This window comes from Acomys minous (assembly GCF_964271855.1).
Source record: "Acomys minous genome assembly, chromosome: 3".
Lineage (NCBI taxonomy): Eukaryota > Metazoa > Chordata > Mammalia > Rodentia > Muridae > Acomys > Acomys minous.
Window position 1 is genome coordinate 20,873,876 of NC_140485.1, and position 27,058 is coordinate 20,900,933.

The 27,058-nt window shown below is 48.7% G+C and overlaps 2 protein-coding genes across 7 annotated transcripts in view; both read right to left on the reverse strand.

Annotated features, from left to right (window-relative positions):
• Positions 1-27,058, reverse strand: part of BCL2L11 (BCL2 like 11) — a 93,406-nt gene that overhangs the window by 38,325 nt on the left and 28,023 nt on the right. For 2 of the 6 annotated variants that reach the window (XM_084777279.1, XM_084777280.1), the window contains exon 2: positions 24,469-24,544. Coding sequence is in view for 3 of the 6 variants with exons in the window: in XM_084777274.1 (XP_084633400.1) it covers positions 31-338 (308 nt within the window). In the remaining 3 variants the exon portion in view is untranslated. Of the gene's footprint in view, positions 1-30; positions 1,555-1,582; positions 1,906-24,468; positions 24,545-27,058 lie in introns of those variants that run through there. The other 4 variants (XM_084777277.1, XM_084777274.1, XM_084777276.1 and 1 more) reach the window with 4 other exon arrangements.
• The window catches only part of ACOXL (acyl-CoA oxidase like), a gene marked incomplete at its 5' end in the record, with an annotated part of 266,082 nt that continues 243,200 nt past the window's right edge, over positions 4,177-27,058 (reverse strand). Inside the window, 4 exon segments of the mRNA XM_084774531.1 lie at positions 4,177-5,053; positions 13,908-13,968; positions 24,469-24,502; positions 24,506-24,544. Coding sequence (XP_084630657.1) covers positions 4,900-5,053; positions 13,908-13,968; positions 24,469-24,502; positions 24,506-24,544 — 288 coding nt within the window. The 3' untranslated portion in view covers positions 4,177-4,899.

Below are 27,058 nucleotides of genomic sequence, written 5' to 3' on the forward strand. Positions count from 1 at the left end.
CCCTCCCAGGGCCACCAAGCCAAGACTCACGTCCGCCCCTTCCCTTCCGAGCGCGGCGTCCTGCGCCGATCGGACGACCTCTGCGCGTCGCCACTGGGGAGGCAAGGGAAACAAAGCACGGCCCTGGGCTCCAGAGCCCCAAGCCTGCCCGTCCGCCCGCCGCTACGCTCCGTTCGTGAGCCCAAGCTTTCGCGCGCCGCGCCTCCGGCCCGCGCTGCACCGGCCGCCGCCGGGATCATCCTCCGCCTCCTCCCGCTCCGCCCCTCGCGCGCAGCTCCCGCCGCCGCGCGGGCACCGCCAGCCCTGCGCCCCTGGCGCCGGCTGCCAGTGCTCCCCATTGGCCTGCGTGCGGTCGCTCCTCATCGTAGCCAATGGGCAGAGGCGGCGAGGGCGGCGCCTACGGGTCAGGCCGCCGAAGGCAAGGCGATTGTTGACAAACTCGCCGCCCAGCGCCGCTGAGGCTGTGCGGGCGGCCGCAGGTCTGGCTGGAACTTAGGGGGGCCGGGCGGCTTCGCTCCGCGCTCTGCGCTCCGCCCCGCCCCTGGGCCAGGCCCGGACGCCGCGAGCCCTACGGGAGCTCCCGCCGCCTAAGCAGCGGGACATCAGAGACAAAGCGAGACTTGCACCGCCCTAGCATCCGCAGGGCCACGATCACCCTCCAGGCCACTCCGGGCAAAGGACCCTAATGGCCTCCGCAGTTCCAAGCCGAACTTCTTAGCAACTTCACCTGTTGTGTCCCGTGTACCGTCGACACGCACCAAATATAAGCGTCAATTTCGGGTCTCGGGAGTGCACATCCAGACCCCAGTCTCCCAGCGTCCAGTTAGTCCGCCACAAGCTGCGCCTGCCCCGGGGGCAATGGGCCCTCGAGCTCACAGAGCCGCTAGCCTATGTGACTGGGTCCCGGTCGATCGGCTAGATGGAGCCGACAGGGCAGTCAACTGGCTAGGGCTCGGAACACGCGTGGCCTAAGTGGTCCTGGGAGGCCTATGGGGTCTCTAGTCTGCTGTTAGATACAGTGGCCCTCAGTATCCGCAGGACACTCGCAAACTCAACAGGGCCGCCAGGGACATCCAGAAAGGCGAAATCGGCCACTGTGGCTTGAATGAGTACAAGCAAAGTAGGGCGCGTGTGATTTTAATACTCAAACCTCCGCAATGAACCCGCACCAGCGACGAGCTAAGTCTACCTGCCCGCCGTTACCGCGCGGCTACTTCTCCCAAGCCGCGTGGGTCGCAGCGGCGCTTCCCGGCTGGACGTACTGCCGGGCACCACAGAGCTGGACCTCAGCACCAAGCCGAGACTACGCGCCCTCTCGGTCCCCGGTACGAGCATCCCAATCCAAGCCGGACTTAGGCTAAGTGCCCGCAGGTCCTATGCCTACGATCCTTCCCTAGAAGTACCCTGCCAGGCAGGGACCTCGGCCCGACACACAGCGTTCGCCTCCTGCAGCCGCGCGCCAAGCGGGACAAACCTCCACCCGCACGTGCGACAACCAGAGAAGATGAAGCCGCAAAGGTGGCTTCGGCGCCAGTCTCCCAACCATGCCCGGCCTGCTCCCCCGAAATCGCGTAGTGTTTACCTTGCGTTTCTCAGTCCGAGAATCAGAGTCAGACATTGGGGGAACGAGGGCCAGGGGAAGGGCGCCGAAGCGGGTGGCGGCGGGAGCAGAGGAGGTTGTGCAGATCCAAGAGGAGCACAGCTCACAGAATGACTGCAGGAATCTGGTGTCGGCGACAGCGGCAGCGACGGCGACTAGGACCGCAGAGCTCCTACCAGCTGGTGACCCAGTGCCTGCGGGGAGCGAAGTGAAACCAGCCTGGCCTAGCGACTCTGCTCTTACAGGGCCCCCGCTAACGCGCCCAATCACCGCGGGCTCCGCCCCCGCTCAGTCCGGCCCCCCACAAGCCGGAAAGTAAGCCCCACCCCCCGCGGCCCCCAGGCCGCTGGCGGGTGCAGGCTGCGACAGGTAGTGGAGAAGGTGGCCCCGCCGGCTTCACTGCAGTTTGCGCGCGCCGCCCACCCGGGCGTGTTTACCCTAGTGACTCGGCCTGCGGGCAGCTTCATGTGCGCCCATCCTCCACCCCGAATGTACCCGCCCTTCCCAGTCCGCCTTTTGGCGGCCACCTCGCAGAGCAAAACTTAGGGGGCGCTCAGGGCACGCTGCTCTGTGTCCAGCCTGGCCCCGGGGGTCAGTTGAAGCTTCTGGAGGCGCCCCTGCGCCCTTGTTTTGCGGAGCTTCTCCGCCCTAAACCATGGGGACTGGGTTGGTGCAAGGATGGGCACCGGCCTTTGACTTTCCTCTCCAAGAATTCACGGCCCCTGAGGTACCCAGATCACCAAGATGCTCCCCCTCCTCAGCTATGCCTCAAGCGGAACTCTTCAACGCCTCTGCCTTCTGTCCCCATTTAGGCTTCCCTTGGTTGTGTGTGTGTGTGTGTGTGTGTGTGTGTGTGTGTGTGTGTGTGTGTGTGTGTGTGTGTGTGTGTGTGTGTGTGTGTGTATGTGTGTGTGTGTGTGCGCGCGCGCGTGTGCGTGTTTGGTTAGTTTTTTGTTTTTGTCTTTTTGGTTTTTTCCCCAGTGCCCAGTTACTTAAGAGGTAGAACTGGTGGTGGGAAGGACAGTTGAGAAAAGGCAAGGGAAGATTCTAGGTCTACTGTTCAGCTTCGGGGAGCGATGGGCATGCACGACAAGAAAAAAAAAAACTAGGGAATGAGAGCGCGCGCGCGCACACATACACAAGCACACGCACGCACGCACAAAACCAGGGAAAGGCTAAATGGGGACAGAAGGCAGCGGTGTGGAAGAGTTTCACATGAGAAGTAATTATAAGGAAAAAGGGGCTACTGAAGAAAAAAGGTTGTGCTGTGTTGGGAGTCTCGAAATTTATTGGACTTAGAGTACCACCGCCAGGCGTAGTCTGTCCATCGGCCCGCTGAATCTGACGACCGTGCAGCAGCGGAGTTCAGACCACGCTGGGAAAGCCATATGGGGGTTTAAAAAAAAAAAAGCAAAACAAAACCCTGATCTTCCTGAGGCCTTCATGGCCCCAACCAAAGTTACGACGTCAGTGGTATCACACATCCCCACCCCCACCCCCTTCTCTCTCTCACCGCGCAGCCCGGAGAAGCTGGCCTGGGAATGGAACTATCTGTACTCTACGTGTGAGGACGAAAGAAACTCCATTTAAGGGCTACTCCACCTGAATCCAGGCTGGCAGAGAGAAGGAAGTAGCCTTCTCATGAAGAACAAGTAACCTGCCTGGCGTTCCTCCCTCGGGTCATCTCGGTCATTTCTGTGTTTATAAGTGGATCTAACGTCACCGTGACACAGCACAGCCCCAGGTTAAAGTCTTAGTTTTTAGGTGAATCCCAGGCGAGATCAGAGAAGCCACTGGTTCCTAGGGAAACTGAAGGGCTCGGGACAAAGCTTTGCCTCTGCTGGAAGTGAGGGGTGTTCACTACAAGAGCTCCCTGGGTATGGGCGAGGATGCAGCCAAGCACACCACAGACCCAGGTCTATGCTGGCCAGAGCTGTGCCTTGGCCACTCTGCATCCCACCCATGAGGCTCAATCCGCTGCTGGTTCGGGAACCCCCAGCCAGTAACAAGTCTGTCTGCCCCAGACCGGCAACTAGGAGCTGGGCACCTCAGAATTGGAAAGAACCATAAAGGGAAAAGAAAAAAGTTGTGTCTCCCCTGTTTCTTTGTAGGAGCAGTCTGACCTGGAGTTTTCCGATTTTGCAACTCTGGGTACGCTGAAAGAAAGTACACGGGCACAAGGGAAAGCAACGGGCTGGGCTGTGTACTTAATTTAGGGCTTAACTAGGAAGCCAGCCTGGAGGCGGAGGCTCTTGCATCACCAGCGAGGAAGGCAGTCTAGGGTGCTTCCACCAACTTCCTCACGTCAGGTGGCCGCGGACCCTTGGCCACTGTCCTGAGAACTGGCGGCAGGGAAGAGTCGCTGGGAAGGGCAAGTGGGTCACCCGTGCCTTCTCGAGGCTACCAGGACGGGATGTGGAGGGAGGGAAGTGAGACGGTAGCTAGAGATGAGAATGAAACTGGGCAACGCCAAAGTCAGAACATAAATGAGAAATTCATTTCCGCCTGTGTAATCTCTCCAAATTTCAAAAAAAAAAAAAAAACCTAGTTTATTGCAGCTATTCCCCAGGGCCCGCCTTCCCTACTTCTACAAGCCGCGGAAGCATCTTTCTATCATTTAATTTATTAAATTTTGCATCTACTCTTCTCTAAAGAGCGAGTTACAGGTTAGCGCGGTGAAATGCTTGTCCCGCGTGCTCCTGCTGTCTGGAGGTCGCCCGCCTGGTGGGACGAGAATAACTCCCGGCTCACGCTCCCCTCTCTCGCCAGGCAGCCAGTTTCCTCGCAGAGCTGGAGCAAGTCTGATTCACTAAACAGCCCTTGCTGAACTTTTGCCTTAGCTTGGAGTGGGTGGAGCTTTCCTCCACTCTCTTTGCCTAAGGGTGTTTGATTTTTATGTTCTGATATATATATATTTTTCACTCAGCGCCAGTTTTTTTTTTGAAGTTACTGGGAATCTGAGTCGCCGCTAACAGAGATCTTTGGTGGCATCGGGCTGTAGGGAGACCACCTGATTGTCTGGGGATCCAGCGCAGCGGCTGAGGGAGTGGTCACGGCAAGTGCCAGGCGAGGTTACCAGACCGGGATAAGTCACTGGGCTCCTAGAGCATCCACCTAGGGCTCCCTCTCCCGGACAACCTGTCCGGTGTCTTGCTAGCCTTGACCGGACCTCCTCCTCTGCCTGATCAAAATCCTCAAGGGTGGCAGCCCTGCACCTGACACTTTGGCTCTGCTCCAGCTCTGGGCACTACTTGGAGGACGGGACACTTCATTTCTTGCCGCACCGGTAACAGCCTGACTCACAGCTTGGCCAGCTGGGAGCGTGCCCCTTCCCGCACCAACAGCTGCGTGGGCGCCCGGTATAAGGCCCAGGCAGCCTGGGGGTTGGGGATTCCCGCGCTTGGTGCATGGATGTTGGTGTGAGGAATGTTGAAGGGAGAGATCACCTTCATCCTTCACGGACTCTCACAAAGTCAGGAACTGCAAAACACGACACAAAGGGACTGGTCAGGTGTGGGTGCGATCACGGAGAACTTTCTGTCTCAATCAACCAGAAGTGCAGAAAATTCGGGTTCCTCACAACATAGAAAGTTATTGTTTCTAAGCAATCTGTGTCTTCTTTAAAAATTCTAAGTCTGTGACCGCCAGGTCCGCCGAAATCTAGGTCCGTCCCCCGTCCCCTCCGCAACCCGCCGCGGCAAGGGACCGAGGATAGCAGCTTTTTGGCAAGATTATCCTGGTAACAAGACGCTGAGGTCGGAGAATTAACTCAGCTCCCTTTCCTTCCTCCCGCCCTTCCTCGCCACCTCTGGAGTGCCACCCTCTGGCGCGCAGAGGCAACTGACAAGAACCTCTGAAAATATGAGCTGGTGAAAAGGCCTGCCTTATCTCATGCCAAGGGTCCCAACAGAGCCTGGAAGACAGCCAGGGGGATCTCTTAGACTGAAGTGGACTCCCAAGCGAACCAAGGCGAGGTGTTGATCACTTTCAGAGCCCTCCAGCTATGCAAAATTGACAAATGGTCAACCCACTCTGCTAGGCAGCCACACTGGGACAGACAAGAAAACAGGGGAGGTTGCAGGCCAGGGCTGTGTTTCTATTTCATTCTCTATGACTTAGACGCCAACACCCCCACCAAAAGAAGTCAAAATAAAAGATTATTTTTTTTAGTTCTGAACAAGGGCAGAGACCTGTTTTCCTTCCCCCCAAAACAGCTACATACTGTGCTCGACATTTATTCAAGTCTTCATAAAGCTATAAATTTCTTTGACTGATTAAATCAAAACAAACTGTGGCCTACATGTTTTTTCAATGGTTTTTAAAAAACCACTTTTATGGACCCCACATTTGTCCTTGTGTACTGTCCAACTGTCCATATTTAAAAAATTTTTTTCTCCTGCATCAGCCCTCCCCAAAACATTTCAAGTGTTCAGAAGCAATAGGAACTCCCCAAAGAAAGAGGGAGGTGAGAAAGAAGTGTGGAAGGAAGGGCACATTCGGGGGCTTCTTCCTTAAAACTGTGCCCAATTGTACCAGTGGTTCCTCCTGAAAGGCTTTGTTCTTCACCCACCCCGGCTAGGTATCATCAAATAAGCACTGAAAAGACTTTGATCACATTTGCAAGATGCGACAAGACAGACTGTCACTGACCAAGATTTCCATGTCTGTAATTAATACTCTTGACAAATCCCCGAGTAATCTGTCAACTGCTGATGTCTTTAGCCACACATCTCAAAACCGTGAGAGGGTATCCACAGCCCCTGAACTTGCCACGCGTGCTCATGGAATTATTCAAGATAATGTTCCCTTTGGGTTTCATTAAGGCAGCTAAGCCAACTCTTGTCATGTAGCCGCCGATGGAAGCAGCTTAGTTTGAAAGAAGGCTTGGGAAAGAACGCTATGGGTTTGATTTGTCTAGTGCTAAATAGAGACTTAAAGGTCAGCAGTGGAAATTACAGAAAGTGATTTCTACTTGCCATGAAGCTGAGTTTAAAAAAACAAAACAAAACAAAACAAAACAAAAAACGAAGAAGAACCAAATAGCTGGCAAAGAATAGTATTTTTAATACTCAATTCTCCAGGAGCGACCCCACCACGGACACTAGGAAAGAGCATTGACTTGGCTAGGAACACCAAACATTAACTGCCAAGGTTGTTTCTAAATCTCAAGTTCTGGAGCATTCTAAAACACCCTCCTTTCAGCTTTCCCCATCCTTACAGCAATAGAACCCAGAATGTGTAGCTGGAAGGGTAGGGTAGGGCTCCTGCCGCACATCCCATCTCCATCCATAATACTTTGTCTGTTAGTAAGAGTATAGTCTTTACCTTCCTTTTACTCACAGTCTGCAAGCTGCCATCCTGCCCTGTGCCAGATACCACACTGCACTTGAAAAGCTCACCTGCACACCACACACTGCAGACAGCCGTGGCGTCTTACACCAGGAAGCTACTGCAAACTTCCAGAGGTTCTAGAAAATGCAACTTGAGTAGGGAGCTGGAGAGATGGCTCAGTGGTTAAGCACACTTGCCACTCTTGCAGAGGACCCCCTGGGATCTGTTGCCAGCATCCACAGGGTGCCCGATAGCTGTTACAACTCCAGTTCCAGGGAATCCAGTGGCCTCTTCTGGTCTCCCTGGGCACCAGGGATACACATGGTACACAGACATATACGTAAGCAAATACTCACACATATAAAATGAAAATACAATCTGCTTAACAACAACAAAAAGGTACTTAGACGGAACCCGGAGAGATGGCCCAGTGGTTAGCAACCCTTGCTGCTCTTTCTGAGATCCTGGGTTCTGTTCTTCCAGAGCACCCAGGTCAGATGGTTCACAGCAGCCTGTAACACCAGTTCGAAGGGATCTGATGCCTTCTTCTGGCCTCTGCAGGTACTTGTATGTATGTATGTATGTATGTATGTATGTATGTATGTATGTATCTATGTACAGCACAAACAGCCTAGCAAAGACACAGAGAGATACACAAAATAATAAATACAAATACGAAAGCATGCAGAAGCATGAGGCTCAGGAGACTCTGAGTGTAGCTATACCATGTACCATGGAAGAAGGGATTCCTGTCTTGTTTGACTCTCTACACTCACCTGTGGCACTGTTTTCTTTCTTCTCCCCTGTTTGACTCTCCCAGCACTGACTTAGCCAGTTAGAAGGATAAGATAAGATGGCCTAGCACCAGCAGTCTCTAAGCCTCCCCCTCAGCAAGGCCCTGACCATAGGGTTCCGCAGGCTGTGGTGCCCCACCGCTGCTTGCACTCTGCGTGTAAGGTTTCCCTGCTTCTGTGTGTCCTGCCTCTGTCTCCAGCTCCTGGTGCTTTAGGCAAACCCGTGCTGAAACACACGGCGGGATGAATAGCTAGTCAGATGAGCTCCTTTCCTGCTTGGACACTGCGCTAGGGTCTTTATATCCATCCCGTGAATTTGAGAGGCCACGTGGCTCATTTGGCAAGTAGAACACAGAGAAGATGAAGTCCAGAGCCTGGGCCTTGGAGGGGCTTTGCAGACCCTGCTCTTGTTCTCCTGTGTCCCTGGTACCACCTGCTGGAAGATGGAACTCTAATAAAGAAGGGCTGAGGAGCCTTGACCAACAACCAGCACCCACGGCAGATGCTGCTAAGGGGGCCACATTGTCCCTCCCAGTACTGTTGTGCTCAGTTGACTGTAACCCCAAGAATGATCACAGGTAGGACCACCCAAAAACCTGCCAAGGACAGAGCCTCACAGAACTGGACAGAGCAGCAAGGGTTGTTAATCACTGGGCCATCTCTCTGAGTTCCATCCAGGTATTTTTTTTTAAACCATTTTTTAAAACAAGGGAATCTTCAGGCCTAGAGAGATGGCTCTGTTGTTTAAGTGCTTGCCACACACATGTGGGGACTCTAGTAAAGACCCTGGTAAAGAAGAGACATGAAATAAACAGGTGTAGTATGCACCTGTCATGTCAGCACTGGGGGGAGGGGGGGGGGCGGGCTGGCCAGACGGTCTAGCCCAGTCAGTGAGCTCCAAGTTTAGTGAGAAACCCTGCCTCCTAAAAAGAGAGAGAAAAGTGGAAAGCTACTAAGGAAGACATTCAAAGGACGTGGACTCAGATGCACATGTGTCCACATGAACACATACACTTACACCCATGCACACACACATACACACACACACACCTACACACATACACACAAAGGAAAGGGAATCTTCAAATAACTGAGTATTGTTTAAAGATGTGATGAGGATAAAATTCAAGCTACTAGTGAAATGAGGTTTCACTTTTCCTATGTTTTTGAAACAGGGTCTTCTTATGTAGCCCTGGCTGGCTGGGAACTCACTATGTAGACCAGGCTGTTCTCAAACTCACTGAAATCTACCTGCCTCCACCTCTCGAGTGCTGGGATTAAAGGTGTGTGCCATCACACCCAGCTTCTGTATGATTTGTGGCTGTCACTTAATATCTTTGCTCCTGCTGCGGTATGTAATGCTGTTCTCACTGAACACCCCAGGCCTTGTTCTGCCTCATTCCCACTTATCTCCCTTGAAGATTTGTACCTTGATTAATTAATTCTGATTGTCAGTTTGATTGTATTAAGAAACATTGGGCCAGGCAGTGGTGGTGCACACCTTTAATCATAGCACTTGGGCAGCAGAGTCAGGTCCAGCCTGATCTACAGAGAGAGTTTCAGGACAGCCAGGGCTACACAGAGAAATCCTTTCTTGGAAAAACAGACAAATAAAACAAAACAAAAAAAAAACCCACCCAAAAACAAACAAAGAATGATTCTTGATATCAATCTCGGCACCCTACATGCATGTCCATACACATGCATGAGCACACACAAGGGTGCCCATACAATGTAAAAACATGAATATATACATATATGCCACACACAGGAAAATGAAAAAATGGCGGTGCTGATGATAATTTGTGATCCACAGGCTTAAAGCCAGAAGCTGACGCTTGCCAAGCTCTTCTATGATTATTATCATGCATTCTCTAGATGCTCTAGTTAGTAGTGAATATGATTTCTTTATGCTCCGGCATTTCCTTTACTGAGAATGCTTAATCACCATTACCTAAAACAAGAGTGCTGACACAGAGGCATTGATTTAACCACTTAATAAAAGCATCTGACATTGATTCAAACTGCTGCTGATTCATAAGAGGAAAAGTTTCTGAACAAGTCAGGTGCACATAGCTTTCCCTTTAGAATACAGGAAACCATATGAAAGTATTGGCAATGGAATTAAAGTAACCACAGGGCTGCGCTTGGTAGCATTTTTAACAGACAAAGGCATTTACACAAAACGAGAAAGAATATTCAATTAGGTGGTTATCACAGAGCTGCAGCATTAGTTTCACACCTTTTAATACCAAAGAATATGGTGTTTTAATTAGCTCACAGTCTAAGAATATAACTAAGAGGGAGTTATTTCTAGTCATAAAAATTTCTTCAAGGGCAGAAGCCTCACCAACCTCCAGGACTAACTACAGCCATTCCTTGGGTGTCTTCAGGGACTGCTTCTGAGACTGGGACACCTTCTTGAAGTTAACGAAAATCTATGGGTGCTTGAGCCTCTCAGCTAGAATGTTCTAAGTGTCTGCCACCCCTTCAGACCATCCTCGAGATCGATCTAATAGTCACACAACAGAGGCGCTGCAGCCGTATCTTAGCTCTTCGGGTCTCCCAGGCGCAGCTGTTTCAGCTCATCCTTTAGAGCTTGTACCATCTGATAACCCCACCCTGCTGTCTGTCTGCACTCTCCACAGTCACTCACCCCATGTTTGAAGTCCCCAAGCTTTATTTCTCTATGAAGTCACTCCATCATTCTTGCTTGAGCATAGTGCTTCTTTACAGCACGGCTTTACCTTGCCCAGATGTTGTACCTCCCTTTCCTGGGAGCAAAGTTCTCTTGATTTCTTTCACATCCTAACTAGAATTAGGAGCCCTTACAAGTTGCTATTAAAATCACTGGTGTCCAAGAAGCTAAAATGTCCAAGGACACCTACCCTTTTGATAATAATGGTAGACGCATACTTTAAAGTTGAATACTTACGGTATAAGTAGGATATGAACTTAGCATGCTTAGGTATACAAACAAATGCACATGAATAGATGTGTGTACACTACATCTAGAACATGTCATTGGAGTATGTACAGTTAAAACATGCCATTTACTAGGTCTAAGCACATACAAATTAAAGCTAAACGTAATGAAGTATGTTCAAGGATCCTATTGCTAATTTAAAAGACCTGCTGGAAGGACATGACTGAGTGAGGTGACACACCATGTCCACAGCCTGCTAGAGTGCCAGATCTTTCCAAACTGAGACTAGGGTCAATGTAAACATGAGCAGGAAGTATACAGGCAATTCTAAGATGCATAGAGAAGTATGAAGACCATAGGGTAGCCAAAACAATTTTGAAAAGGGATTCAATATATAGGAGATTTATATTATTCAGCATAAGGCTGATTATAACAATCAAGACAAAATTTGTAAAAAAAAAAAAAAAAAAAGACAAATCAGTGAATAGAATGAAATATTAAGTCCTAAACAGCCTCATGATTACATGTTCAATTGATTCTCCCCAGAGAAGGAGGTATACTTAAATGGAAAAAGGAACATACATTAACAAGTAGTGACTAGACTAGATGCTTGGATTACTTTATAAAAATTAACCCGCCTCTATATCATCCTATACTCAGAAATTAATTTGAGACAGGAAGTAGACACCATTGTGAACGCAAATGTCATTTGCTTTCTAGGAAAGCACAGGGGCGCGTCTTTACAGCCTTCAGTTAGGCAAAAAGTCTTCAGAAAAGGCACACGGGCACTGGTAAGAAAACTAAAATCTGACAACATATTCTGCCAGACTTAAGGCCTGCTGCTTATGAAGAGATGCCTCTGAGAAAATGATCGGGCCATGGGATGGGAAATTACAAGTTCCCATTCAGAGCCTATAAACTTCTACGCTATAACATTACACAGTTTTTTAAGAGGACGAAGGGCCAAATCATGTGTCACACAAATATCAAGGCATATAAATGACCAATAAGCACTGAAAAGAGCTCTCACCATCATCAGATGTCAGAGAAACGAATGTTAATACAGTGAGATGGCATGCCTGTTTGTAGGCGTGACTGGTGGCACTCTGCCCCAAAGAGATAGATTCCATGCTCAGTGAATATGCCTGAGTTCGGCCAGGCTGGAGGCCATGACACAGCAGAGTCTTAGAGCAAAGAGCCTTGGGTAAGGAGAAGAGGCAGGGAGAGGCCAAGTGGTCTACATAAAGAAATACTACTCAGGGGAAAAAGAGAACAGACTTGCGGAGCTCAGACACAGGGTGAGCAGAAGGAGCCAGTCTCTCTGCCTCAGAGGCTCCACAGCGGGTGAGCTCAGCTACAGACACACAGAGGGAGCTGCAGGGGCTGGGGCAGGCAGGGTCAGCAAAGTGGCTCTCAGAAGCTTCTCAGACATTGGACACTTGCGTTATACAGTCTGCCCTCTGTCAAAACTCGCCAAAGCATGTCACAATTTATACATTTCAGTGCATGCAAAGTAAGCCCCATGCTTTTCACTTTAGCTTTTATTTTAATTTAAATGGAAAGAAAAAGAAAGACAAAAGCAATTCTAGGGCAAGCAGTATGTGACTGCAACCTTCAGTTTTTGTTAAAAAATAACAACAACAACAAAAAAAAATAGAATCTACTATCACTACATATAAAAGGTGCATCTTGACACCCAGAAAGTAGGAAGAATGTAATAATATATTTTTGCATTTATGTATTTGTGTGTGTGTGTGTGTGTGTGTGTGTGTGTGTGTGTGTGTGTGTGTGTTTTAGAACAGAGCATACTATATCATGCATGTGGAGATCAGAGAATTTTTGGTAGTTTGGTTAAAATGTTTTCTCCTTCCATCATGTGGACCCCAGGCATTGGATTCAGGTTAACAGGCTTGGTGGCAAGCGCTTTAACCCATTGAGCATGTTCGCTGGCCCGATAATAAAATTTTTAATAGAAAATGCAATGCATTTTGTTTTCTTCATTTTACCGTAAAAGGAATCTCCCTTGTTTGGCTGTCTGCTCATATGGCTCGAAGGCCAGCAATGAAAGGAAGGGATTCTTCAGATTACAGGAAGGGCCACAAAGCGAAAAAGTGTAGGAAGAACCATTAGCACGAGGCCAAGGGACCGGAAATGACTCAGGTAAAAATTGGACTCCCAGAACTAACTGACGTAGGGCCTGGGGAATTTAGCAAGTCCTTTCTAGGACTCAGCCTTGGCTATAGCTGTAGCTCAGTGCTAGCACGCTTCTCCAGCGTGCCTCAGGTTCAGTCCCTGCACACACGAATAAAGCCAATCCTATCTGACCCTATGCCCCCCCTTAATGGACACCCTAGAAATTATAGTAAAACAAACCTCAGAGGACACCAAAGGCTGAAGAAAGACACAAACCATATAGGGACCGTGGTCTCCTGGGTGGCAGTGGTAATTTCCCCGGGTTTCTTTCTGAGTCACACATCTCCACTGTAGCTGAAGAAGCTACAGGTACCAACAGATGTTGGCAAATGCCTCAACGAAATCCTGCCATCTGCAGTCAAAGGGGCAGGTAAGGGCAGCCTGCTCCACGGCATTTTACCACATGGTTGTTCTAGTTCACCCAGACCACACAGGGAAGACTGTGTCCACACGACCCATCGCTGAACAGGCCGCACGGATAGCCTTCGATGCCAACAGGCGGTAGCGAGATCCTCAAGGGGAGCTATGACTCCCATCTCCTGGCAGTGGAGAGGCTCTTTCCTCTTCCTGTAAGAACTTGGCTTTAATATGAAAGTGACAAGCTCACATGGGGAAAGTGATGAGCTGCTTCTGTTCCTCACCAACAGGGTGAAATCAGTGAGGCCGAGCTGAATGGCCCCTACTCCCTGGAAATAACAAGGAAATATCATCCCTTGTATTGTCTGGGGGTTTTTTTTCTGTCGTTGTGATTAAACTAAGGGTATGAAGGGTTTACTTAGACCACAGCTTCAGATCATGGTCCTTCATTGCGGGAAGTCAGGGGAGGAACTTAGGTAGAAGCTTGAGGCAGCAACTGTGGAGGAACAATGCTGCTTGCTGGCTTGCTAGCTCCCTGGTCCATGGCTAGCTTTTTTATTCCACCCAGGAAATGGTGCCACCCACAGCGGGGATGGGTCCTTCCTACATCAGGTAATAATCAAGATAGTTCCCCATGCCAACCTAATCTGGGTTCTCCCTCAGCTGCCACCACCTTCTCAGATGACGTTAGACCAGCGGTTCTAACCTGTGGGTCGCTACCTCTTTGGGCATTTGAATGGCCTTTTCATAGAGATCTCCTAAGACCACTGTGGAAAAAAAACAGATATTACATTACAATTCATAACAGTAGCAAAATGACAGTCATGAAATAGCAATGAAATTTTATGGTTGGGCGGGTCACCACAGCATGAGGAACTGCGTTAAAGGGCTGCAGGGTTAGGAAGGGTGAGAACTGTTGCTTTAGACTGTGTTGAGTAGACAGCTAAAAGCTAACTAGGACGTCCATCAATGGAGACTGAGTAAAGAACTGAGAATTTCTATCCCTACTACGCGGTGATAAGGTGAGATGCTCCGCCCCCTTTCCCTCGCAGTGCTAGAGCACACCAGCTGAAGAAGCTTAAGCAGATCCAGATTGTTTTGTGACATACAGCCTCAAACATTCAAGTTTCAATGAAAAGTCACTCATTACACCCAGAAACAGGAAGATGTCCGGCTATACGAAGATGACAAACAATGAGACCAGCATAGAGACGACACAGATGGCAGAATTAATGAGTGGAGACTAAAGCAGCCACATAAAATGCTCCTGTGGTTAGTTATGAGCGGCTTGAACACAGAGAACAATACCTCCCAGGGTGGTAAAAATAGAAAACGGTGACGCCACCAAAGGCTGTGCCCAAGCAAAGCACACAAAAACCCCTGGATTGCTAACACATGACTCTGGGAGTGTAAAAAATTTCACATCCGCTCCAGAAAGGAAGATTGGAAAGTCCTGAAAAATATCAACACGTATCCACCACATGTTCTAACAAGAGTTCTTGGGCATTTACATTGGAGAAATTAGAATTTGTAGTCACACAAAATCCTGTACACCAGTGCTGAGGGTGGTTTTTAAGCATTAACTGTTAAAAAGTAGGCTGGGTATTCATACTGTTGTGTACCCGTGGTGTGAAACACTACTCAGAAATTATAAACCAGGCTCTTGATATGTGAAACAGCACAGATGTAGCACCAAGAGATTATGTAGGAGGAGACAGCTGACTCTAAAGTGTGTATGTTATGTGACCCAGCAATGAACGGTTATTATGCAAATAAGAATGGATTGGCGCGTAGGAGCTGGGATTAAAGAGGGAAAAAAAGAGAGTATGGCCCTGATAGAACCACGAGGGGGCTCCTGTGGTGATGGAAACACACACCATCCTCTCCACGCACGGTAACTGTAGCCAGACCCTGCAAGAGACATTCCAAAGCTTTGCAAGATATTTCCAGAAAAGGGGAACCAGGTAACGGATTGTGGCTCTGCTATACACTGTTCTTAACAACTGTCTACGAACTTGTAATTCTCCCCAAATAAGACAATTAAGAAAGAAAAACCAAAGAAATCACAGAATAAATTTCAAGTTAGAGTCTAACAAGAGAATTTTATATAAGCCCCCAAAGCCTCCTCCTCTCATTTTTATGCCTTTTTAGTTGGCATATAATGTGCACAAAGAGATCTAAGCTCAGCCGCTTGCTAAATTATCCCAGAATTTATCACACAGGTTAAGAAATGCAGCATCTGCCTCCCAAAAGACTTTTAAAAAGTCTCCTATGCTCATGCCTGACATTTTTATAACATTGGCTCAGCAGCAACCCAATAGCTTAACAGAATGGGTACTATGGATGTGCTGTAACCCTATGACTATAATGTAAACCTCTGGCTGTGATGGAGCCTATGGCTGTGATGGAGCCTATGGCTGTGATGGAGCCTATGGCTATAATGTAAACCTCTGGCTGTGATGTGAGCCTATGGCTGTGATGGAGTCTATGGCTGTGATGTGAGCCTCTGGCTGTGATGGAGCCTATGGCTGTGATGTGAGCCTATGGCTGTGATGGAGTCTATGGCTGTGATGGAGCCTATGGCTGTGATGGAGTCTACGGCTGTGATGGAGCCTATGGCTGTGATGGAGCCTATGGCTGTGATGGAGCCTCTGGCTGTGATGGAGTCTATGGCTGTGATGTGAGCCTATGGCTGTGATGGAGCCTATGGCTATGATGGAGCCTATGGCTGTGATAGAGCCTATGGCTGTGATGGAGCCTATGGCTGTGATGGAGCCTATGGCTGTGATGGAGTCTATGGCTGTGATGTGAGCCTATGGCTGTGATGGAGCCTATGGCTGTGATGGAGCCTATGGCTGTGATGTGAGCCTATGGCTGTGATGGAGTCTATGGCTGTGATGGAGCCTATGGCTGTGATGGAGTCTACGGCTGTGATGGAGCCTATGGCTGTGATGGAATCTACGGCTGTGATGGAGCCTATGGCTGTGATGGAGCCTACGGCTGTGATGGAGCCTACGGCTGTGATGGAGCCTATGGCTGTGATGGAGCCTATGGCTGTGATGAAGCCTATGGCTGTGATGGAGTCTATGGCTGTGATGTGAGCCTATGGCTGTGATGGAGCCTATGGCTGTGATGGAGCCTATGGCTGTGATGTGAGCCTATGGCTGTGATGGAGCCTATGGCTGTGATGTGAGCCTATGGCTGTGATGGAGCCTATGGCTGTGATGGAGCCTATGGCTGTGATGGAGCCTATGGCTGTGATGGAGTCTATGGCTGTGATGGAGCCTACGGCTGTGATGGAGCCTATGGCTGTGATGGAGCCCATGGCTGTGATGTGAGCCTATGGCTGTGATGGAGCCTATGGCTGTGATGGAGCCTATGGCTGTGATGTGAGCCTATGGCTGTGATGGAGCCTATGGCTGTGATGGAGCCTATGGCTGTGATGGAGCATATGGCTGTGATAGAGTCTATGGCTGTGATGTGAGCCTATGGCTGTGATGGAGCCTATGGCTGTGATAGAGCCTATGGCTGTGATGGAGCCTATGGCTGTGATAGAGCCTATGGCTGTGATGTGAGCCTATGGCTGTGATAGAGTCTATGGCTGTGATGGAGCCTATGGCTGTGATGGAGCCTATGGCTGTGATGGAGCCTATGGCTGTGATGTGAGCCCATGGCTGTGATGGAGTCTATGGCTGTGATGGAGTCTATGGCTGTGATGTGAGCCTATGGCTGTGATGGAGCCTATGGCTGTGATGGAGCCTATGGCTGTGATGGAGCCTACGGCTGTGATGGAGCCTACGGCTGTGATGGAGCCTACAGCTGTGATGTGAGCCTATGGCTGTGATAGAGTCTACAGCTGTGATGGAGCCTACGGCTGTGATGGAGTCTATGGCTGTGATGGAGCCTATGGCTGTGATGTGAGCCTATGGCTGTGATGTGAGCCTATGGCTGTGATGTGAGCCTATGGCTGTGATGGAGCCTATGGCTGTGATGTGAGCCTATGGCTGTGATAGAGCCTATGGCTGTGATAGAGTCTATGGCTGTGATGGAGCCTATGGCTGTGATGTGAGCCTATGGCTGTGACATGAACAACTAGCTGCCCAGGAATGGAGGATGCAAGATCCCTAGTTTCCCACAGATGTACTAGCTCCCACGGATCAAACTTGTCCCTTCCCTCTCACCCCTACATACTATCTTTGTCTGGTTACTAAGTCTCAAGCATTGTATGTCTCCCAGAGAAGGGAAAACTCTAAGCTTCACACAGCAACACTTTTTCCTCTAAAATGAAAGAGCAAATGGGGACAAGGAAGGCACTGGGACAGGGCCACAGTCCTTGATAGACAGCCCCTGGCTTAAGAGCAGTTACTGCTTTTACCCAGAGGACCTGGGTTCCATTCCCAGCACCCGTATCTGGCAGCTAACAACTGCCTGTAATACTAGTTCTGGAGGATCTAATGCCTTCTACTGGCCCCTCCAGGGGTAGCATGAACATAGTGCACATAAGCCACACATACATAAAAATAAATTAATAAATATTAAAGATAATAATTGAGGAGAATAGGTGGCTTACCTTCAGAAAATGGAAAGCAGCCATAAGTAGATTTGCTTTTATATTAACTTATTTCTTTCTTTAAAAGATTATTTATTTATTATGTATCCTTTGTTCCATTTGCATGTACACCTGCACGCCAGAAGAGGGCATCAGATCACATTTTAGATGGCTGTGAGCTACCATGTGGTTGCTGGGAATTGAACTCAGGACCTTCAGAAGAGCAGTCGGTGCTCTTAACTGCTGAGCCATCTCTCCTGCCCCCTATATTAACTTATTTCAAAATGGATACAATGGGGTTTATTTGTTTTTGTTTCAAGTGAAATCCACTGTATTTTACAAGAATCATAATAAGATCACTGTCCACAACTGTGACTGGGGTCTGGTGGGACCACCTCCTGAAAGGTCCTATTGGTACAGCACAATCAGTCTTAGGTATAAATTTCAACCATCAGAAGCGTGTGAAACCGGGGCTGAGGGTGTGAGACCTCATACAGAAGAGTGTTCCAATTTCCCAGCACACGAGGCATCTCTCGGAGGGCTCAGGCTGATGCCCCTGGGTGTCAGCAAAACAACTTGCCCCCCACTGCAGTTACAACACACTGCTCTTGAGCAAAGGAAATAGAATAATCTTGGTTCATTTTCCTGATACACAAAGCTCTACTGTAGGCATGATGCCTGACCAGGTGGCTGCCAGGTGAAAATCAGGACTGGTGTTTGGGTATGACCTCATGATCTTCTGTTACTGGTTGAACTGAAGGAAACTAAATCCTACTTGTATTTTCTTAACCTCAGCTGAGTGACTCCATTTATCAGTTCAAGCTTGTGTTTCATGCCACCGAGGGGCACACAGGGGCGGCGGGGCGGCGGGAGAGAAGGGGGCATTCCTTAACCCTTAGCAGTGACCTGTGGCACTAATAGTCTTCCCGTCGCTCTGTTTTAAGGTCTTTGGTCCTAGGACAGATGGTTGGCCAGGCTAGGCTGTAGTTGTTCCCCTGGAGGGGAACCTGGAGAAGAGACAATGCATTTAGCTGTCCTTTCAATTCCAGCAGAAGTTTTTGGCCTTTCTATACGCATCCAGTGAGACCATTCCAAAGCAGCCCCATCCCAACATCACTTCCTATTCCTTGACCTTGGCCTCAGGCAGGACCAGTGTCTCCTTTCCCTAGCAAACTAATTCTCACTACCTTTGCCCTAGACAGGGGTGTCACAGAAGGATTTCCATACTTTAACACTTGCCAGAAGCCACACCAAATGAGGCTGAAGTGGGCAGGAAGCAGGGACCTTTTCTCATACTTCTTACAAAGATAAAAACATGGGAGTGTGGGCAGCAGCAGGGCCAAGGAGCCCTGCCTCAGTTTCCTACTCCCATGGACATTTCTGACTCCCACTGCCTGAAAGCCCAACCCATACCACCATTGGCACTTGCCATCTGGACACCTGCTGAGCTTGAGCAAAGGGAAACAGGGATGGGAAGGCTAAGTTGTCTTCAGAAGGACCATCCCACAGAGCATAGAAAACAGCCAAGGAAGCCTCCACAGCAAGTGCGATCTCTGGGAATCCCCGGAAGCCATCTTTCCCACTTACAGCTTTTCCCCTAATTGATTTAGTCTGTTGTTTTTCTGCATCAAATCTTTTAGCCACTAGACAGTATTCGAAGTTACAGCCTATTCTTAGTTCAAAATAAATGAGTAACTTGAGTGAATCAATGCACCACACGTACATAAATAAAAGCCATGTAAGGTACCCATGTAACGAATGAGTGTTACTCATCCTGAATCCAAACAGTAGCCCAGAGATCCCTGCGGTTGGCCGCAGTCCTGCACATTGCTACTCCAAGCAATATCTAAGAATAAAGCCAGGCGCCAGGGGCACTGGGAACTATGGGAAGGGTCCATCGGTCATCAGTCTTGAATGCTTTTCCTCCTCGGAAACTCAACTATTTGACTGAACTGAAACTGTGACTCTGGCCCTAGGGGTCACTCTAGTAGGAGCAGGCACAGCCCACAGCCCAGATCACACACCACCAGCAGGCAACCGATGACGGCTCTCATCCACTCCAGGAGAAAATGATTCATCCCTTCCTGCAGGGCAGAGCAAGGCTGCTGGGTCAGCGCTGCTTTCTCTGACTAGTGAAGTAAAGCAAATCTGGGCTCTGCTTGGCACCTCTGTGGGTGCTTCATAGGAAAGAGCCTGAGAGTCACAGGAGAAGGACTTGGAGGGGAGGGAGGGCTTAGCTCCAGCAGAGACGTGTCCTGGCTGGACATAGAACAGCATTTGGGTGGAGTACCGCGATGTGTGAGGATGCAGGGGTAGGAGTGTCAAAAGCTCTTGGACATAGTCCCAGCTAGTGTTTCTCTTCTCATTGATGTTGGATCACTGTGAGTCTCATGAGCGATTTCCCATGGCCTCTGAGAGGTAGAGGGTTAGCCCGCCTCTCGCTGGGCCTGGTTTCCCAAACCTCCCCGGATTCCTGGCAAGTCATTTGTAAATCCTTGACGCCTATGTTTCGACATCAGCAGGAAACAGAACCTGGTTCAACATTTTGCCAAGTATTATCTCTACCACCCTGAAGAGGGTCCGCTTTTGATCTGCAGCCCACAGCTAGGCTGTGGTTCTCTGAGCACACACCAACTGGAAAGCCTCCTTGGGTGTTGGTTTTGCTCTGTGATCTGACCACACAGCCACTTGCATTTCATTCATCTCTGTTTGCCCTTGACAGAGGATCACAGTTGCAGAGTTGGTGGCAACTGACAGAGCAGGGTGGCTGTGCCCAGGTCAGAGGGCAAAATGAGACTATCCCATCCACAACTTAAGTTTACTTCAAAGGATGCTGTGAGCCAAGAGACTTGGAGCTTTAAAAAAAAATGTATATGTATTCATATTTGCTGATTTCAGAAGCTGAGATTGGAATTTTATGTTTTTAATCAAAATGACATTTAGGGCTGCAAAGATGGGCCAGGAAAGCATTTTACCTACACCAAACTGTAAATACAATGTGTGTACATGTGGAGGCCAAATTTGACTATTTTCCCTCAATTGTCCCCCACCCTGTCTTTTGAGACAGGGTCCTCACTATGCTCTTTGACCAGCTAGACTGGCTGGCCAACAAGATCCAGCATTTCCACCTACCTCTACCCCTCCTCCAGTACCGCGGCCAGAGATACCTAGTGCCACCACGGCCAGCTTTTTACCTGTGACCCGAACTCAAGCCCTCCTGCTTACATGGCAGGTGCTGACTGGGTCATTTCCCCAGCCCTGTGTGCTGAGCTGACATCTTGGGTGGCTTTTAACTACATTGTCTGTTATTTTTACTCACTTATTAAATGGATATTTTGTCAGTCTTATATACCTTGAAGGTCTTTGTTAGCATGAACAGAACATTTTCTTTGCAGTACACATATGTGCATTTCTAGCTATCGCTAGACCACCACTTCACTGCAAGTCCTGGGTGATCTGGACGCCCTTGGTGTCTGAAGTGAGTCCAGGCTCATTGCTCTGGCCCAGGCTTTGTTCTTGTCTTGGTAAACGTTCTAGTCTAAAATGGTTTTATATTTCTAGAGAAGAGGCAAAAATGATCCAAAGAGTTCTCTTGTGCCCTGTACATGGTCTTACACAGCTCTGGCCCAGTGTGAAAACTAAAAAGCAACACTAGAGCATGGCTGTCACTCAGGTCACACTGGTCCCTCTACTGAAGTCCTTCGCTGCTCTAGCACCTGGTCCTCAGTCACGCGTGGGGTCTGTCCTTGGGTCTGAGAGGGTTTCCATCCTTCCTCATCTTTGGGGCACACTGGTCTCATTGTGCAGACCACCTTTCACTTAGGCTTTGCCTGATGTTTCTTTTCTCGTGGTTAAACTAGAGCTACAGGTTTCAGGGAAGAAAGAAGCGCTTTCTTAGCACATGGTCTCAGAAGCCCACGCTACAAACACATCCTGCTATTAGTGCGAGTAAAACCACGCACTTCCTTACGGGGAAATCTGCCAGGTTTCTCCTCTTCATACTCCATGTTTTTGAGAATGTTTATTTTATTTTTACTTATGTGTATATGAGTGTATCTGTGTGGGGGTAGGTACACATCAAGAGAAGTGTCCTAAGAGGACAGAAGAAGGCATCAGATTCGTCTGCAACTGGACTTACAGACCACTGTGAGCCTCCACACATGGGTATGTGCTTTTCACGGCTGAGCCGTCCGTCCTGTCTCAGTTATTTTTATGCTTTGTCTCAACCTTAGACATTTTCTAAGACTTACTTACTGCTCCTTTTCTTAACAAGTAGTTAGGAGCCAAGAACAGACTTGGGGTGCGTTTGCTGCTGCTTGCTGGCACCATTTTCTAGCAAGCAAGGAGGCTTGGAGGTAGGAAAACACAGGTTTCTCTACCTTTGGGCTGGTTGCTTTTTTACTCTGAAGCCCAATTCCTCATCAGTGAGTAAGGAGAAACAAAAGCCACTCACATGGTTGCAGGATTGTGTGGAATGACATCATAGAGGCTGGCTGTTTCTGAAAGTAACCATATTTTCCAGTGTATAAGATGACTGGGCATATAAGATGACCCCCAACTTTTCCAGTTAAAATATAGAATTTAGAATATACTTCCTGTATAAGGCTACCCCTCTTCCAATGCACTCCTGTGCAGCAGACTCAGGCATGTGTATATTTGGAGATAGGGCGCAGACAGCCAGGCGCTTTATTAAATGGCAGCAGACAGGCAGTGCCAACCTACGCTGCCCCTTTAAGGCGCTCTCCACACTCATCAGAAGTCAAATGGGCAGGTTCTGGTGGAGAGACAATCCACGCTTGTTCCTGAAGAAAATGGATTCCCCTTCTCACAGCAGTCATTGATTGCCTATAGCTCTTCATCTAGGGGTGGGGCCTTCTGAGATTTCCTCACCCAGCCCATACATGTTGTCATGCCAACTGTTGACCTTATGTAAATCTTGCTTGGGCAACCATATTGTTGCCATTTCATGGCTGCAGCTTTCTTGTCATTTCTAGGAGACACTATCGAGTAGTGTCCTGGTTCTCTGGCTCTTGCCATGTTTCTATTCTCTCTTCAGTGTGTAATATTTTTTCTAATTAAGCCCAAAGTGAGCACTGTCTTTGTGAAATGTCCCCACCAAAGGCAGCTGCCATCCATTCATTGCCTCTCTTGCTGTTCAGGCGTGCCCTCAGAGTTTATGTATCAGAGGGGCTGGCTGGGCTGTTAAGGTACTGGCTTCTCTTCCAGAAGATATGTATTCAACTCCCAATGCTCACAAGGTGGTTTATGACTGTCTGACACTCCAGTCTCAGTGAATCTGGTGCCATTTTTGGCCACTGAGGGCGTTGCACCACATGGTACAAGACATATATTCAGGGAAACACTCATAAGATAAACATGAATGGCATATGCGTTGTCTTCAGCCACGGGGCCCTGCCATCAGGTTGTGAAACACAATCTGTAGCCTTGGCAGTAACCTGTGATATTTGGGGGTTCCCCTTTGGCCAACAACCCAACAAGATGTAACCCACTCCTGCCACGAGGTTTTACTTGGTGGTTTAAGAAGTCTAGCTGGGGCACTGTCCTCCCCATTATAGGTTGACTCCATTTAGGCTTCTTTCCTATATTTTAGGAAGCCTCTAAGGCAGTAGGCTTCCATATAGTTTTTCAAATGGCATTTAGTGTTAGCTGGCCCTCCCTAAATTCCCTGAATTCTCTTGTTCTCCCATTTCCTTCCCCAATTAATCCTCCTATTCTAGTTCCCCATAACACTACCCTCTCTTTCACCTTCCTTAGGAGATTCATCATAGAAATGTCTTCTTCAGTAGATGGGAATTAACACAAGGCCCACAACCAGACAATGTATAGACAATGAGAGACTTTGGACCACTCAGTCCTGTATGGGATGCATTTTTCAAATTCCCCTTGACACTCAGGAATCTATGTCAAAGAAGAGGTGGAAATATTGTTAAGAGGCAGAGGTGATGGATGACTCTAAGGGACACCATCCTCCAGACAATGGGACTGGTGTACATATGAACTCATAGAGACTGTAGTATCTTGCACCAAGACCCACACAGGTTCAAGCCAATGGGGTCTCAGCACTGAGAGGGAAAGTGGTCCCACCCACAACAAAGAAGCTACTTGGAACTGATAGCTGCTGGCAAAGGAAAATCAGTTTCCTTCAACTGAGTGTCCCTGGGCATACTAGCCGTGCTGTGGTTTTACAAGCCTATATTAGGATTCTCGCTATAACAAGCTCCTCTGAGTGCTCCTCAGGCTGACTCGTCCACATCTCTGCATCTGCAGAGGAGGTGTGCTAGGAACAGGCTTCACCTCTGCCGCCGCCTGTGTTCTCTATCCTCAGAGCGGCCATTTGGGGAGGGCTAATGGCACTACCTTATGTTCAGGTGCTAAGTAGCTATTCCCTTCCGTTGTCGATGCTGACATAAAAATATTGCAGGATTTTCTTCTGACTAACAAGGATGAGTTAATAGGCTTTGGAAAAAGTAGAACAATTATTAATACCCACCCTACCAAGGCAAGGCACATGTTCCTGTCTATGCTTTCAATGTCAGGAAGCACGTGTTCAGTGGGTTAGTCCTTGTCACTGAATAGACTTGTAACAGACTGAAACTATGCACACAAAGTTCTAGAGTCCTAAAGTCAGGGATCAGAAAGTGATAACAGAATGGCAGAGCAGTTTTCTAGAAAAGCGAAGAGCACTGGAGCCTCTTACCTGAGTCCTGATTCGCAGGCTCTAAGTACCAGCCTCACTCCTGGAACACCAGCTTTGTTCCATACAGCAGACAAAACTGAGAGATAAGAGAGATAGGAAAGAAGTAAATGTTAGAAAACTGGGGACTGCAAGGCATCAGAGGGGACATCATATCTTCAATTAAAATGGCCATGTTTTAGACACAGAGTATATGGGGTTTTGTTGTTGTTGTTTTGTTTTGTTTTTTTACTCCAACAAACGTGGAGAAGAAATCTAAAACTAGACCAGACAGTAGAGTGAGGCCCCCTGTATCACTTAACTTCAAGGAATATGAGCACACAGTCAGCCACGGTCCGCATGCAGCTTCGCTTCATGTCCTCCCCCACCCAGGTGGCTTAGACGTGCACACAGACTGGATTGTAAACTGCACATGTAGTTCTGATTATTTCCCCTCTCATTCATGAAAAATACTCAGCAGTGCCATCTCGACATTTTTCCATTGAGCCCCATTTCATTAAGCTCTCACAAAAATAGCGTGCCTCATTTACATCTTGCCTCAGTATGGTTTGTTTTTTTCCCCCCTGTTATGTATCTGAAACTGAGCACCCTGAGTGACATCACAGGCAGCCACCAAGCAAAAAATAACTTAGTTTTCCAGAGGCTTCTTATCCAACAACTCGTCCACTCGCTGTTTAGTGTTCCGTGGTCTCAAATCACACAGAAAGTGGGGGAGGGGTGCTGTGCAAGGGCCTTTGTGCTTCCACACCCAGCTTCAGTAATTTGAACTCAGACCTTCTCGTTCCATCTCCACTTCCCACCCATGTCCCCTCCGTGGTATTGTGGCAAAAAGCCCAGCCCGACCACTTCACCCACAAACACACCTCACCTTCGTTTCTCTAAAAGATAATGACTTTTGTGAGGATGGTGGGGACATAGCTCAGTGACAAGAGAGCTTGCCTCTCATGTGGAGCAGCTCAGTTTGGATCCCCACCATCCACATTAAAAAAAAAAAAGCTAGGCTTCATAGAGAATGCCTGTAATCCTAGAGCTAAGAAGTGGAGAGAGCAGGTTCCCTGGCCAGTCATTCTAGCCAGCCAATAAGCTCTAAGTTCAGTGAGAGACCCTGCCTCAAAAAGCAAACCAACTAAAAAAGACACCCAGTGTCAACTTCTGCTCTCCCATATACACATGCATGGGATGCACACACATGTGCATATATACAATATATATGTAGGCAAAATGTAGGGAAAGCACAAGGGATGGTAAAGGTGGACCTCACAGCTGGAAACCCTGGTCGGAGGAGTCAGGTGGGAAGATGAACACCAAGGGTAGCCACCACAGTCTGAAAGAGCAGTGCAAACAAGGGTACTTGGAGGTGGAGCCTTTGAAAGGAAATGGGGGTTAAGTGAGGTCCCGAGATGAGACCAACATGACAGCTGTTATAGGACGAGAGAACAGAGCTAGAACCCATGTCCTGGGGTGCTCTCTGCCACGCTAGGATGTAGCAAGAAGCCAGCCTCTCACCAGACGGTGAGCAGATGGTAGGGTCATGCTCTCAAAACATCCCAGCCTCCAGCACAGCTGTGAGCTAAATACATCTTTATTCTTCATAAAGTATCTATTTGGGGTATTTCCTTATAGCAACAGGGAAAAACTAAGATAGATTGCATCCACGCAAGCTAAGTAGGCCAACTTCCCAGGGATACAGCAGACTAGGGAAGAGAGTAGAACTGGAGTGAAGACAAGACAGTCATCACACACGCCGGCTTTAACGGCAGTCTCTCACCCAGTCCTGCCAATTCAAATCAATGTCCACTGAATCCCAGAAAGCTACTGGCAAGCCGGGTGTGCGCATACAATGGCGGCTTAGCTCCACACTGCCGGCTATGCCAGACTCACACAACACCTACTGGCTGCCTGCTCTTCTCTTCTTTAGGCTTGTGGGTTGCCTTGCTGCTGAAGCTCTGAGAGCTGACTTTCAAATTGTGCCTTGTTTCACAGAGATAGTTTAGACTCTGCAGAGGCTACCCTTCTGGCTGGCTTGTCCCTGTATATAGGATGTGTGCTGGTTCCTTGTGATTACCAGAATCACTTCTAAGTAGAGCCACCAAGGGCCCATCCTCAGTCCCTTTTGTGCCCAGCTCTTCAGGGATGCTCAGGGCTGGATGAGTCATTAGCAGTAAGCTCTTCTTTGTTCATGGACTGAGGCTATGAATGAGCTCAGATGAGCTTCAAGAGGTATGGAGATTTCCTGCTTGAGTCTGTTTGGATTCAACAAAGGGGCTGCCAGGGACTGTCTCCAGTGACTCTTACTATTTGCTATTGACCCTGTAACTTCTGCTGCCTAAAAACGTATCAGGAGTCTGTGCCAACTTTCAAATACCAGACTTTAGCAATATAGATACTTCCATATTTCTATTCATCTCTCAACCACTCCCACCATGGTGTGTGTGTGTGTGCATTTGTGCGTCCATGCGTGTGTGTGTGTGTGTGTGTGTGTGTGTGTGTGTGTATAAGAGAGAGAGAGAGAGAGAGAGAGAGAGAGAGAGAGAGAGAGAGAGAGAGGGAGAGAGAGATATGCACGCATGGGTGCAGTACCTAAGGTGGCCAC